The sequence below is a fragment of the Aegilops tauschii genome, chromosome 7 (assembly GCF_002575655.3).
Source record: "Aegilops tauschii subsp. strangulata cultivar AL8/78 chromosome 7, Aet v6.0, whole genome shotgun sequence".
NCBI classification, from domain to species: Eukaryota; Viridiplantae; Streptophyta; class Magnoliopsida; order Poales; family Poaceae; genus Aegilops; species Aegilops tauschii.
The window spans coordinates 27,504,490-27,516,221 of record NC_053041.3 but is presented as its reverse complement, the minus strand read 5'-3'; the positions used below and the strand labels follow the sequence as shown (position 1 = coordinate 27,516,221).

General features: G+C 44.9%; 2 protein-coding genes across 2 annotated transcripts; both read left to right on the top strand.

Moving 5' to 3' along the window:
• Nucleotides 1-217: 217 nt before the first annotated feature.
• LOC109748201 (uncharacterized) lies at nucleotides 218-8,365 on the top strand. Its single transcript, XM_020307236.4, has 10 exons — nucleotides 218-549; nucleotides 2,791-3,610; nucleotides 3,689-3,817; nucleotides 4,290-4,338; nucleotides 4,921-5,135; nucleotides 5,262-5,330; nucleotides 5,965-6,065; nucleotides 6,172-6,265; nucleotides 6,402-6,471; nucleotides 6,995-8,365. Exons 1-10 carry the CDS (start codon nucleotides 233-235, stop codon nucleotides 8,131-8,133), a joined length of 3,003 nt encoding a protein of 1,000 aa, XP_020162825.2. The 5' UTR covers nucleotides 218-232; the 3' UTR covers nucleotides 8,134-8,365.
• Nucleotides 8,366-9,514: 1,149 nt separating this feature from the next.
• On the top strand, nucleotides 9,515-11,510 carry LOC109748190 (uncharacterized). Its single transcript, XM_020307225.4, has 4 exons — nucleotides 9,515-9,863; nucleotides 10,574-10,689; nucleotides 10,791-10,912; nucleotides 11,015-11,510. Exons 1-4 carry the CDS (start codon nucleotides 9,779-9,781, stop codon nucleotides 11,271-11,273), a joined length of 582 nt encoding a protein of 193 aa, XP_020162814.1. The 5' UTR covers nucleotides 9,515-9,778; the 3' UTR covers nucleotides 11,274-11,510.
• Nucleotides 11,511-11,732: the final 222 nt, after the last annotated feature.

Genomic DNA, 11,732 nt, shown 5'->3' with positions numbered 1-11,732 from the left:
GCTCGCGCTCGCGGCTTTCCGCTCGGAGCACACGGTCGCGTCGCACCCACCCACCGCCCACGCCGCTGACGGCGCGGCCCCGCCTGGCCCGCGTGCCGCGCGGTGTGCGCCGGCCCGCGTGCGCGCAGCGCGGGCCGACCTCCGCGCTCCCGGTCGCGCGTCCCCACCACCCGGCCAATCGCGGGCGTCCACGTGGGGGATTCCACCGTTGGATCCGGATCGGAGGGCTGGGATGGCGCGGGTGGGCCCCGCGCGAACCGTCGATGGCGGTCACCACGGCCCGGCCCCGGTCGCCCCCTCCGGGAATCTATTTAACCCGGCCGCCCTCGCCCGCCCGCCGGCGACGCCGCCGCCCGCACGCTGCCACCAGAAGCGGAGGAGAAGAAATAAGAACCACTGTAGAATAAAAAGGGGAGGACAAACGCCAGAAAGAATAATATCGCGAGCACGAGGCCAACGAGGAGGGAGGGAGGAGAGCGGCGGCAGCGTCGCCGAGGAGGAAGAACAGCGACCGGCCACGACCGCGCCGCCGGCGAGCGAGCTCCCGAGGTGAGGATTTCTCCGCACCGCACTCCGTTGGTGGTATCTGCGCTGCTGGTAGTAGTAGTAGATTGGTTCCACTCATGGCCCGGCCGCTTCGAGGGGATTTGCCTCCGCGTTCTTGATGCGGGGGCGATTCTCCGCCGTGGAGACGGCCCCGGCCACCCCAATGCGGCGGCGCCGGGAATTTGGGGGCGGAAAAATCCCCTTCTTGCGCTAGGAAAGGTGTAGAGCCCACCAAAAGCGAGAGCTGAAAAGAGCGTCGAATTTCTCCGAGCCCACAAATTCTCTGGATCTTGGAGGAGCACTGCCTCTGTTGTTGCTTGAGTTGTTGGGGAGGCCGTGAATGCCTGGAGCTCTCAAACAAAGTTTTGCCTTCTCTTCCTTTACCTGTTTTGGTCGGTAGTATCATCGGTTTGCCTGCAGCTTTTGTACTACGAGCTGGGGGTGGAGTTAGCTAGGGGTGAGCTCTGTCATGGCGCAATGCCGCTCCGTGCTAGTTAGGTTTATCTGCTTGTGATTTCTTGGGTTGAGTCTGCGCCTTGTGATTCGATTCTGCTGAGGATGAACCGGCCGATTTCGAGAAGGAAAGAAACCGGTTTTGGGGGAACCAACAGGGCTAAATAATCAATCACCTCTAAGAAAGCCGCGGCAGAAGTTAACGCGCAGTATCCAAATTGTGTTATTGCAGAACACTTGCTCCCCCCTTCTACGAGTCTTCGAATTCCCCTGTGACTGATGACCACCTTAAAAAAGGGCACACTCTTGCCTGTATTGAAGTATATAATTCGTCTCCTTTTTGTACTAGTTTTCCTTTTTTTTTTCTTGGTGAGGTAGTTCTTATTCCCATTACTTTGACCTTGTCTCCAGTTTCTTAGGTTAGGCGGTCTATCTGCTGTGCCCTGTTTCAGTTAGGTTTTAAAGCAGTTTTTGTTTATTCAGGGTTTCTTGTAATTAAATAGTCCAAACGAAGTGGCGGGTGATGATGCAAGGTTGTATTTTTTCTTCTAACTGAATTAGGTGGGTTTGTGTACCTGTGATTTTCTTTTACGTTAGATTAGAGGGAGCCATGCCACTGACACGTGGGCCCACGGGTTCTCCCTCGGTCGGTCCATGGTACGCGAGCTCCCATAGGTTCCTCCCCTCGGAGCACACGGTGGCTCCGGGCCCACCCACCCTTGGCACCTGGGCCCTGCCCGGTGCGGTGTGCGCCGTCCCACGTGCGGCGATTTTGAGAAAGAAATAAACCAATTTTGGGGAACCAACAGGGGAAAATAATCAATCACCTCTAAGAAAGCCGCGGCAGAAGTTAACACTCAGTATCCAAATTGTGTTGTCGCAGAACATTTGCCTCCCTTCAACAAATCTTCTAATCCCCCCGTGACTGATGACCACCTTAAAAACTGACACACACTCGTTTCTGCATTGAAGGATACAAGTTGTCTCCTTTTTGTATTTGTTTTTTTTCTTAGGGAGTTAAATCTTTTTATTCATTACATTGACCTTCTCTTCCAGTTTCTGAGGTTAGGCAGTCTATCTGCTGTGTCCTGTTTTAGTTAGGTTTTGAAGCAGTTTTTGTTTGTCATCAGGGTTTCTTGTTTTAGTCTGTAGTTAAATATCCAAACAAAGTGGCAGGTGATCATGCAAGATTGTATTTTCTTCTAATTGAACCAGGTGTGTTTGTGTTCTTGTGATTTTCTCTTACCTTAGCTTGTTTACTGTTTGGTTTGTGATATCTTGCAAGCTCGCATGAGACTGTACATCGCTGAACTTTTCTCACTACCAGCTCCCTTTGTCTTGTGTTTTCCTTTTGCCAGGGTGAATAGAAAGCAACTCTCTTTGCTGTTAGGAACTTGATCATGGGAGCGTGTAGTTGCAATTTGCATTGATTGTATTATGTGCTAGTTAGTAATTCAAATGAAATATCCTGTCTCAGTCAACTTCTCTTGCTCTGTTTCCTCTCTACTTGTGTTATTTATGGCTTCTTTTATGTCGGCCATATAACCTGTATTCCTTTTGGAAGTTAAAGTCAATGTATTTCATCTCTTAGATCGGATTAACACTTGCCTTTTGATGATGGCTATTTTTATCATTGATGTCCTCCTAATTTTGAGACTTAGAAGTTAGTAACTTAGAATTATGCATCCTGGACTGTTGGTTCATAAGCTCATTGGCTGAGAAATTTCTTGGTGACTGTTTTCTTGATTTGCTTGCATTGCTTCAAAATATACTGATAATTACATTTTGCAGTTTCCAGCGAAAGTATCCGAAGATCCTTGCTAGTTTCCAGGGAAGTTCTACTCCATTAAGCAAGATTCTTCAAGGTGATGGTTCAGTCTCAACCCTGCTGACCTCCATGTCCGGGGCCCCACGCTCCAACCTTGGACTTGTTCCCAGGGACATGAATGGTAGCCTTCCAGTTAGTACTACAAATTCCTCTGGGCCAAGCATTGGTGTTAGCTCTTTGGTGACTGATGGCAACTCATCACTTTCTGGAGGTGCCCAGTTTCAGCAAAGTACGAGCATGAATGCTGATTCATTCATGCGCCTTCCTGCCTCTCCGATGTCGTTTTCGTCCAACAACATTTCTGGTTCTTCAGTCATTGATGGCTCCATCATGCAGCAAAGTCCACCCCAAGAGCAGATGCAGAAGCGGAGAGCATCTAGTGTAACATCACAACCTGTGATTGATGCTGCCGCCGCATTTCATGCTCAAAAGAAGCCAAGAGTTGATATTCGGCAAGATGATATCTTGCAACAACAGTTGATTCAACAGCTGCTCCAAGGTCAGAGTTCTCTTCATCTCCAGGGCCAACACAACCCACAGCTTCAAGCCTTGATCCGGCAGCACAAACTGGCACAAATTCAGCAACAACAGCAGCATCAGTTATCGCAACAATTTCCTCAGCATCAACATTCTCAAGTTGGCATACCTCGGCAGCCACAGTTGAGGCCGCCGCTAGCACAGCCTGGAATTCAGCTAGCTGGACCTGTTAGGACTCCTGTTGAGAGTGGGCTTTGTTCTCGAAGGTTAATGCAGTATTTGTATCACAAGCGTTACCGGCCAGATGTGAGTTTCTGCATTTTCATACATTTATTACAAGGTGCACAGCAATGGAAGTACAATTTACTCAAAATTGTCTTGTAGAATAATCCCATAACATACTGGAGGAAGCTCATTGATGAATATTTTGCACCACGATCAAGAGAGAGATGGTGTGTGACATCATATGAAAAGCCAGGGAATACCTCAGCTGCTATTCCACAGACATCCCCGGTTAGTAAAAATTTCATATCTGAAATTATTTAGAATAGATGTTTAAATAGTACTCCCTCTGTAAACTAATATAAGAGCGTTTAGATCACTACTTTAGTATTCTAAATGCTCTTATATTAGTTTACGGAGGGAGTACCATACAACATCTTTCACAAGTTCTGCTAGGATTATTCAACACTGTTTATTATCAATTACCTTTGATGGCAGTGAGAAACATAATTTGTATGTGTAGCCTCTTGAGGAAATATTTGTTATGTTAACCTGCACTAGTTATTTTAATTGAAAGTTTGAAACCATCCTGCAATGGCTATTTTAATTGTATATATCTATTTTGTGTAATAAACCCACTGATAGCTGATAAAGCTGATTCTTTAGTCTGCTCTGCATGCATGGTCGATATCCAGGGTACTTATTCCTTTGATGTTGTATAAGATCTATGAAATTTCACACTCCTATTCTTCCCTTGTTACAGGGTACATGGCGTTGTGATATTTGTAATACGCATTCGGGGAAAGGATATGGTAAAATGTTATATCCTTGGTTGTTTGCACATTTCCCTTCAAGATTGCTCACTGAGTATGAATGCTCATTTGTTTGTGCTTATTCTGTTATTCCTCTATTTGCCAAGTTCAATATTTTTGTACATGTCTTGTGCTTTACAGAAGACAATCAACAGTATTACTTTCTAAGGAATCCATTAAGCATCAAGAGTGCAAATAAATGTAGCTTTACAGAATTCTAAGGAAGCCATTAAGCATCAAGAGTGCAAATAAAAGTATCTTATGAATTTGTTAACTCTCTGGAGCAGTACAGAATACCTTATCATAAGAAATAGTGTGTTACTGTCATGAATGAAGAATAGCCTCATAGTGTTGGCATTTTGTTTCTTCCACAACAAAGCCTTCTTTGTGTTATCATACGCTTTGCCCCTCCTGTTTTTTAGATGAACACCTTGACTGTCTGTTTTTGGGGCTCTTTCTGTGTTGCCTCTTCATTGTGCAATTCTCATAAATAAGATTTTAAGTTTTCCTCTGCAATGTAATATCAATATGTATTATTTTTGAGCTCACCCAGTTTCCCCCTTTCTCTTATCTATCATACAGAGGCTACCTCTGAAATACTTCCTAGACTCTGTCAAATTAGATTTGACCACGGTGTTAAGGATGAATATCTATTCCTTGACATGCCGAACGAGTTCCGATTGCCCAACGGACTGCTGCTCCTGGAGCATACTAAAGTTGTTCAGAAGAGCATCTACGACCACCAACATGTCACACACGAGGGACAGCTAAGAATAATATTCACTCCAGAACTAAAGGTATGTTCCTAGTTGTAATACCTAGCCCATACCATAGCACCTTTCGGGTGTCCTTTCTTGAACATTTGTGGATTTGTGGTTATCTCGAAATGTGAATCATTCTTATGTGCTGAATTGCATATGCAGATTATGTCCTGGGAGTTTTGTTCACGGAAACACGACGAGTATGTCACTCGCAAGTTTCTAACAGAGCAGGTAAAGCTCTTAGACCAGTATGGGATTCTTGTTCCATCTCCTATTTGATTAACCTTTTGGTTGAGAGGCAGCATATGGTTGAGCTGTTGCCGACATAGACACAGTTTGATTTGATGCCTGGCATCTTGTAGTTTTGTGTTTATGACTAAAATCTAATGGGCATTGCTGCTCCTAGGTGATTGGGGTGTGAAAAGACCAGATCCCTCCCACGGTTACTATGTTTATCACCCATTTGCTTAACTGTTTGCTGATAGCTGCAGGCAGAAACACCAAAGACGATAAATTATACTCCACCTTTAGAGTAGGCCAATAATTCATTGCAATCCTCATGTTTGCCATAGCACCTTTCAAAATCACTTGCTACAAGTGGGGACATCTCTCCACCGTCTCTGCCATCTTGTTTTGTGGTTCTAAATCACTATGATTATTTTACGGTTTTGCAATTTGAAAGCTTCCTGTCTTTTTCATAATTTTTTCTTCCAAATGGATTTATTTTTTACTAAGTAGGAAGTGGTAAAGCACGGGCATTCAACCAGTCCACATAATTATAAATCTTAATCTGTGGCTTTGTGTGATCGCTTTAACTTTGGTACCCTTCTATACATTTCTTATGCACATGCTTTTGTTTTTTCAGGTTACACATATGCTTCGTGCTACCCAGAGTTATCAAGCTACTGTCACAAAAAATGGACCTGCTGGCCTATCGAACGATGAGGCACAAAAGGCTTGCAACGAGTTAGTAAAACTAAAGTCACAAAAATATGTAGTTGATTCTCTCTAGAGTTGAATTTCTGATATTCTAATGACTAAATGTAAATTCTTTTTTGTGTGAAATTTATAGTTTTGCGTCAGCATCACGACAACTAGCGAAAAATATAGATCACCACAGCCTAAATGAGCATGGTCTTTCTAAAAGATATGTTCGCTGTTTGCAGGTAACTGGAGTTCCCTAAGTAGCATTTACCTTTCTATTTGCTCAACATTTTGTAGTCTTGATATTCTCCGCGCATTATATGGATTTATCTGTATATGTGCATTATAGCATGTTGATTGCTTATGTCCTCTTGGCAGATATCAGAGGTGGTGAATCACATGAAGGATCTAATTGAGTTCAGCCACAAGAACAAGCTCGGCCCTATAGGTAGGAGCATGCACATACACCAATCGTCTTTAGTACCTATTAGGTGCTATATTTAGTTTCCATAGAACCGTTTTGACCAGTGATTCTCATGAACATGGTAGAACTACGCATAGCATTTTGGTTTCTTACAAAAGGTTAAGCCATAATGCATGTTGTATTGTATTACCGAAATATAAGACGTTTTTGTAGGCTAGGCTAGTTTAGCCTACTTTATATTTTGTTACGGAGGTAGTACTTCATAAGAAACATCTACATGACTAGAAACTACGTTCAAACTCCAGCTGAGCCAAAAACCCAGCGATGTAATGCAACTTCTGAACTAGTGAGAGATGTGGACTTTGAGCTTTAGGGCTTCAAACAGTGCGGAGCTAAACATCGTATGCCACCTTTAGGGCTTCATCATATTTGCTGCTGATAACAGCAAATCATAACAACTGAAACATTTGTGACCATAGTGACCTTGCTTTGCCCATTGATCCGTGAGATAGTTTAAATGTTTAATATTTTGCCTGTTCATCTGCAGAGGGCCTGAAGAACTATCCCAAGCAAACTGCTGGACCAAAGCTCACGGTGCAGAATTTGCATGACTCAAAGGCGGTCAAAATAGAAATGAGCCCCCATGTTAATAACGAGGTTCCAGGTGTTGGAGCAACTAGTAATAATCCGCAGAATCCTGCACCACAAAGCAATTACCAACACATTCTGAGAAGCTCAAGTGCAAATCAGGGTTTGCTTCAGCAGGAGGCATCACAGAATGCCGCGGCAATGAACAGTTACCAGAATATGTTTAGAAGCACAAGCGCAAATCAGGGTTTGCTCCAGCAGGAGGCATCTCAGAATGCTGCTGCGCTAAATAATTACCAGAATATGCTTAGAGGCTCGAGCCCGAATCAAAGTTTACTTCAGCAGGAGGCATCGAGTATCTTCAAAGGTCCTACAGCAGTGCACAGTGGCATTCAGCTGGAAGCATCTAGGTCGTTCCGTGCCGCTCAGCTTGGGCAATTCCAGCATCCGATGTCGTTCCAGCAAGGTATGCCCCAGCACCAGCATAACAATTTCCAAGGCCTGGGCGCTAGTCCACAATTCCAGCAGCATGTGATCAATCAGCTGCTGCAAGAAGCCAAGAATACCAATAGCCGCACTCTTGCTCATCAGCATCAACAGCAGCAGCAGCAACACCATCAGCAGCAGCAGCAGCAGCAGCAACACCATCAACAGCAGCAGCAGCAGCAGCAGCAACATCAACAGCAGCAGCAGCAGCAGCAGCAGCAGCAGCAGCAGCAACATCATCAGCAGCAGTCTCCTAGCACTCCCAATGCAAATGGTGGTCTCGCATCCGGAGCCGTGGTCACCAACAGCGCTGCTAGCGCAGAGCAGGCACAGCACATGAATAACGGCACAGCAAAGGGCGCCGCTCCGATGGGTATGACGGGGCCTAGTAATCTGATCAACAGCGGAGCTGGCATGGTCCAGCGAAGCAGCAGTTTCAAGTCCGTGAGCAGCAACCCGGCCGCTTCTGGCGGCAATGCGGTGGCGACCCCAAAGGCGGAGTCTGTGCACGACATGGACGACCTGGAACATCTCATCTCCCACGAGCTCGTGGAGAGCGGGCTGTTCATGGGGGAGCAGCCGGGGGACGGCGGCTTCTCGTGGAACATCTGACATCATCGTCAACTAATGTCTAGAGCTGTGTTTGATGGTGATATCGTCGTAGATTATTAAAAGTTTTCCCTCTTTTTTCGAGCTCGTGTTCGCCGCCTGGAACAGTCTCTGGTGATCATAGATTGATGAACCTTCAGTTATGTGAGAGTGAGTTGGTTTGGATAGCAGTGCAACCCAGTGTTATTAACTAGTATGGAATGACATGCTGTGGTGTGGTTGTCATTTGTGCTGCTATCTTCTTACCAGTGTTTGGCCTGCCATCTGTTCTTAAACCCATCATATATCCATGAGAGGTGTAGCAACTAGTATTGCAGAACTACAGTAGTAGCAGGCAGGCACACTCATGACCATGGCATGAGAACCTTGATAATATTTAAGCTTGTGAAGCATCAGGACAAATTGTGCATGCCAAAAATCAGTGAGGACAGTATATATTTTTCCAACTAAAAGCTGATGTGTTTCTTCTTCTGCCCCTTTTCTTTTTTGAAAATGAAAAGACTTTTATTGCTTTTTTTTCTTCTTCTTTTGTGATTTGTGATATGGCATGCTAGGAGGAAGCCCAAAAGACTTCATATTTGCAGATAGGACAGGTCTGTTCACAAATGAAAAAAAAAGTATGTGAAATAATCTTTGCTGGAGTTTACTGTGAAAATAAATTTTAGTTATATATGATGTTATAGTTCGCTGTGAAAATGAAAAATATATTATGTTTGAACTCTTATGACTTGGCTCTAGTTGATTATCCATTTCTCTAAAACACTAGAAAATCCCATCATCGTGGAGAATAAACTTGTCTCCCGATATTAATCAAATCAGCACGGCGCACTACAAATCTACAATGCAAGTACCTAGACGATGAGCGTGAGCGGACATGTCATGTGGACCACCCCTGTTGCACTCCCACGTCGCAACTCCGCCTCCGACACTCTTTCACCTCTTGAAGATACATATCATTTCTTGGAGTACTGATTTCATATTTTCCTCTTTTTGGAATAGAAGAGGCGAGAAAAATATCAGGGGAGAGGGGGCAAGGCGGATTCGCCTGGATGCCATTTCCATATATTTCCCCCCTGCCTTTGGTTGATGTGTCTATTGCTTCCCAACTTCTTCTTTTCTTGACTACATAACAAAAATCATGAATAATAGAAAAATGTCAAAATCAAAAGCCGTGAATTCACAAAATATCACGTATCTATTTGTTTTATCCTTTGATGATTTTTTGAGGGGTTCTATCCTTTCATTTTTTTTTTGAGAACTTTTTATCCTTTGATGATTGAAGAAATATAGAGAGGTCATAGCTTGTTGGGCCTGAATTTACCCGGCCGTGTCCAGCAAGGCCCGCAATAGGCGCACATAGACATGGGCTCCCAGTAGCCAGGCCACACGGACGCGAGCTGCCTCAAAAAGAAAAAAGAAAAAAGACGCGAGCTGCCTCGTCCTCTTCTTCCCCGGCCCCCAAATCTCACACAGCGCCGGCCACCCCGCCGGAATCCGGCTCCACCAGTCGCCCCCCTCCAAGCCGCGGTTCACTCGCCGATCCATCGCCTTCTTTCGTGCGCGGGGCGGCCGGGGGCCCGGCTGCTCTGTCCGGTGACGCCGGCGGCTGGAGCGGGAGACGGCAGCGGAGGTCGCCGGGGACAGGGGGATGGAGGCCGCCGTACTGGACCCCCTCGGTGGCCAAGCGCGAGCTGCGGAGCGCTGGGAGGCGCCGGCGTCGACCGTGCACCATGGTAAGAGGATGCCGTGCTGCGGCCGGTACATTGTTTAGTCCCACATCGCCGGTTTACTGGCGTTTTCCGCCGTTTTATAAGGCTCGACATGATAATTATATCACTCACAAGTTTCTAACAGAACCAGGTAGAGTTCTTAGGCCAGCGCGCGTGCATCCTGTTTCATTTCATATCCGATTAACCTCTAGTTGAAAGGCTGCAGTCCTCTCTCATGGTCATTTTATTTTTCATCCATATGACATAAATCTAGTGGGCATTGCTTATCCTGGTTAATTTGGGGTGTGAAACAACCAGTCCTCTCTCATGGTTATTTTGTTTTTCATCCATTTGCTGATCTATGCATTGAACTAAATTACAGATAGCTGCAGAAGCTGCAGATGCAGAACACTGAAGCCGATTAAATTGTAGGCCATAATTCCTCATGTTTGTCGCAACACCTCCTTCTTTTAAACTCATTTGCCGACGAGTGGGACCATCTCTCCACGGTCTCGACCACCCTTTTCTGTGGCAGTGCCCTAGCCTTGTTCTGATGTAGTATCACAAGATTTTGCAACCCTCTCTCTGTCTATCTTTTGTTGACGCTCTTATATTATGGGACGGAAGGAGTATGTTACTTGGATACAGTTTCTAACAATGTAGATTCTGTTTGAACTTGAATGCTAGCATTCCATATGATCACAGCTAATTGTTTTCCACCAATTTCGATTCAGGCAATGGTGAAGATGCTGCTGCAGATGATGACTCCTGGTGTGAGGCTTCAGATTCTCCAGGACATGATTCCAGCTTACACAGAGAATGGACCCACAGGCAGGACCAGTTTCATAAGGTACATGATTATTTCGTCTTCAATGGTTATTGATTAATCATGAACCGTGAATTTGTGTGATGTCCAAAAAGTTTGAAGCAAGGCTTTTGGTTTCTTTGTAGATGGGCTATAGGGATGGTATAACAGAAGGGCAGAAAGATGTTGCCCAAGAGGGGTTCAACCTTGGGCATAGGCAATCTGCGCATGTTGGATACAAGTGGGGTCTTGTTCGGGGGGTTACTAGGTAAATTGCATTTCTGGACGCACAAATAACAGTTTTCTTGTATAGAGTTCCTCTTGTGTCATTCTCAGTTATTATGTTTTCCATTTGTTGTCCTTCAAGCAGTGCATTTGCTAGTCTTCCCGACAGTCTAAAAGAAAAGTTGCTGCTCGACGGCCAGCGTAGAGGAAAACTTGAAGGTTTGCACAACTCCGTGCAAGAAATTTCAGCACAGGGTGCTCTGCAGCTGTTTCACGAGAGTACTCTTAAGGATAATCTTCGACCAGAGGAAAGCAAGCTCCAAACAATTACAAAGGACCTTCTACTGTTTTTGCACGAATGCCCTGATGTTCATGTTAGTGAAGAGTTGAAACGAGTTCCATAAGCAAGGTCATACATGAAATTGCAGGCACCACTGATTTCGAAGTCAGGTAGAATCACTTAGACCGAGTCTTCTGAAGGATGTAATTGTAATCATATCTTTCTTTATGGTGTCACCCTTTCTTTGCTATAATCATATCTTTCTTCCTGAGTTTTGCATCTTCCTGTTATTCCTTTACCATGCTCTGGTTTACTTGAGCATTCCTGAGTATTGGTATTCTATTGATTTGATCCATTGTGATGTTCTTGGGACAGTCTGGATACTTGTTACGCTCAGTGCAGACATCACTAGATATTTTATTTTTGCTAGTTTAAGTTTTGAAACATTCTGGCATTTTGTAATGCTGGCAATGCGGTATCTACAGTTAAGAATGCAAATGCAGCAGTACATATTTGATGAAACCTCTCATCTCATTTGTTTTTCATATGGAAGGAGCAATTACCCTTTTTTTTCTGTTTAATT

Coding starts and splice junctions, on each gene's coding strand:
- LOC109748201 (XM_020307236.4), top strand. CDS start 233: ATGGCGCGGGTGGGCCCCGCGCGAACCGTCGATGGCGGTCACCACGGC. Junction 3,611..3,688: donor ACAAGCGTTACCGGCCAGAT/GTGAGTTTCTGC, acceptor ATTGTCTTGTAG/AATAATCCCATAACATACTG. Junction 6,472..6,994: donor GAACAAGCTCGGCCCTATAG/GTAGGAGCATGC, acceptor GTTCATCTGCAG/AGGGCCTGAAGAACTATCCC.
- LOC109748190 (XM_020307225.4), top strand. CDS start 9,779: ATGGAGGCCGCCGTACTGGACCCCCTCGGTGGCCAAGCGCGAGCTGCG. Junction 9,864..10,573: donor GGCGTCGACCGTGCACCATG/GTAAGAGGATGC, acceptor ATTTCGATTCAG/GCAATGGTGAAGATGCTGCT. Junction 10,690..10,790: donor GGCAGGACCAGTTTCATAAG/GTACATGATTAT, acceptor GTTTCTTTGTAG/ATGGGCTATAGGGATGGTAT.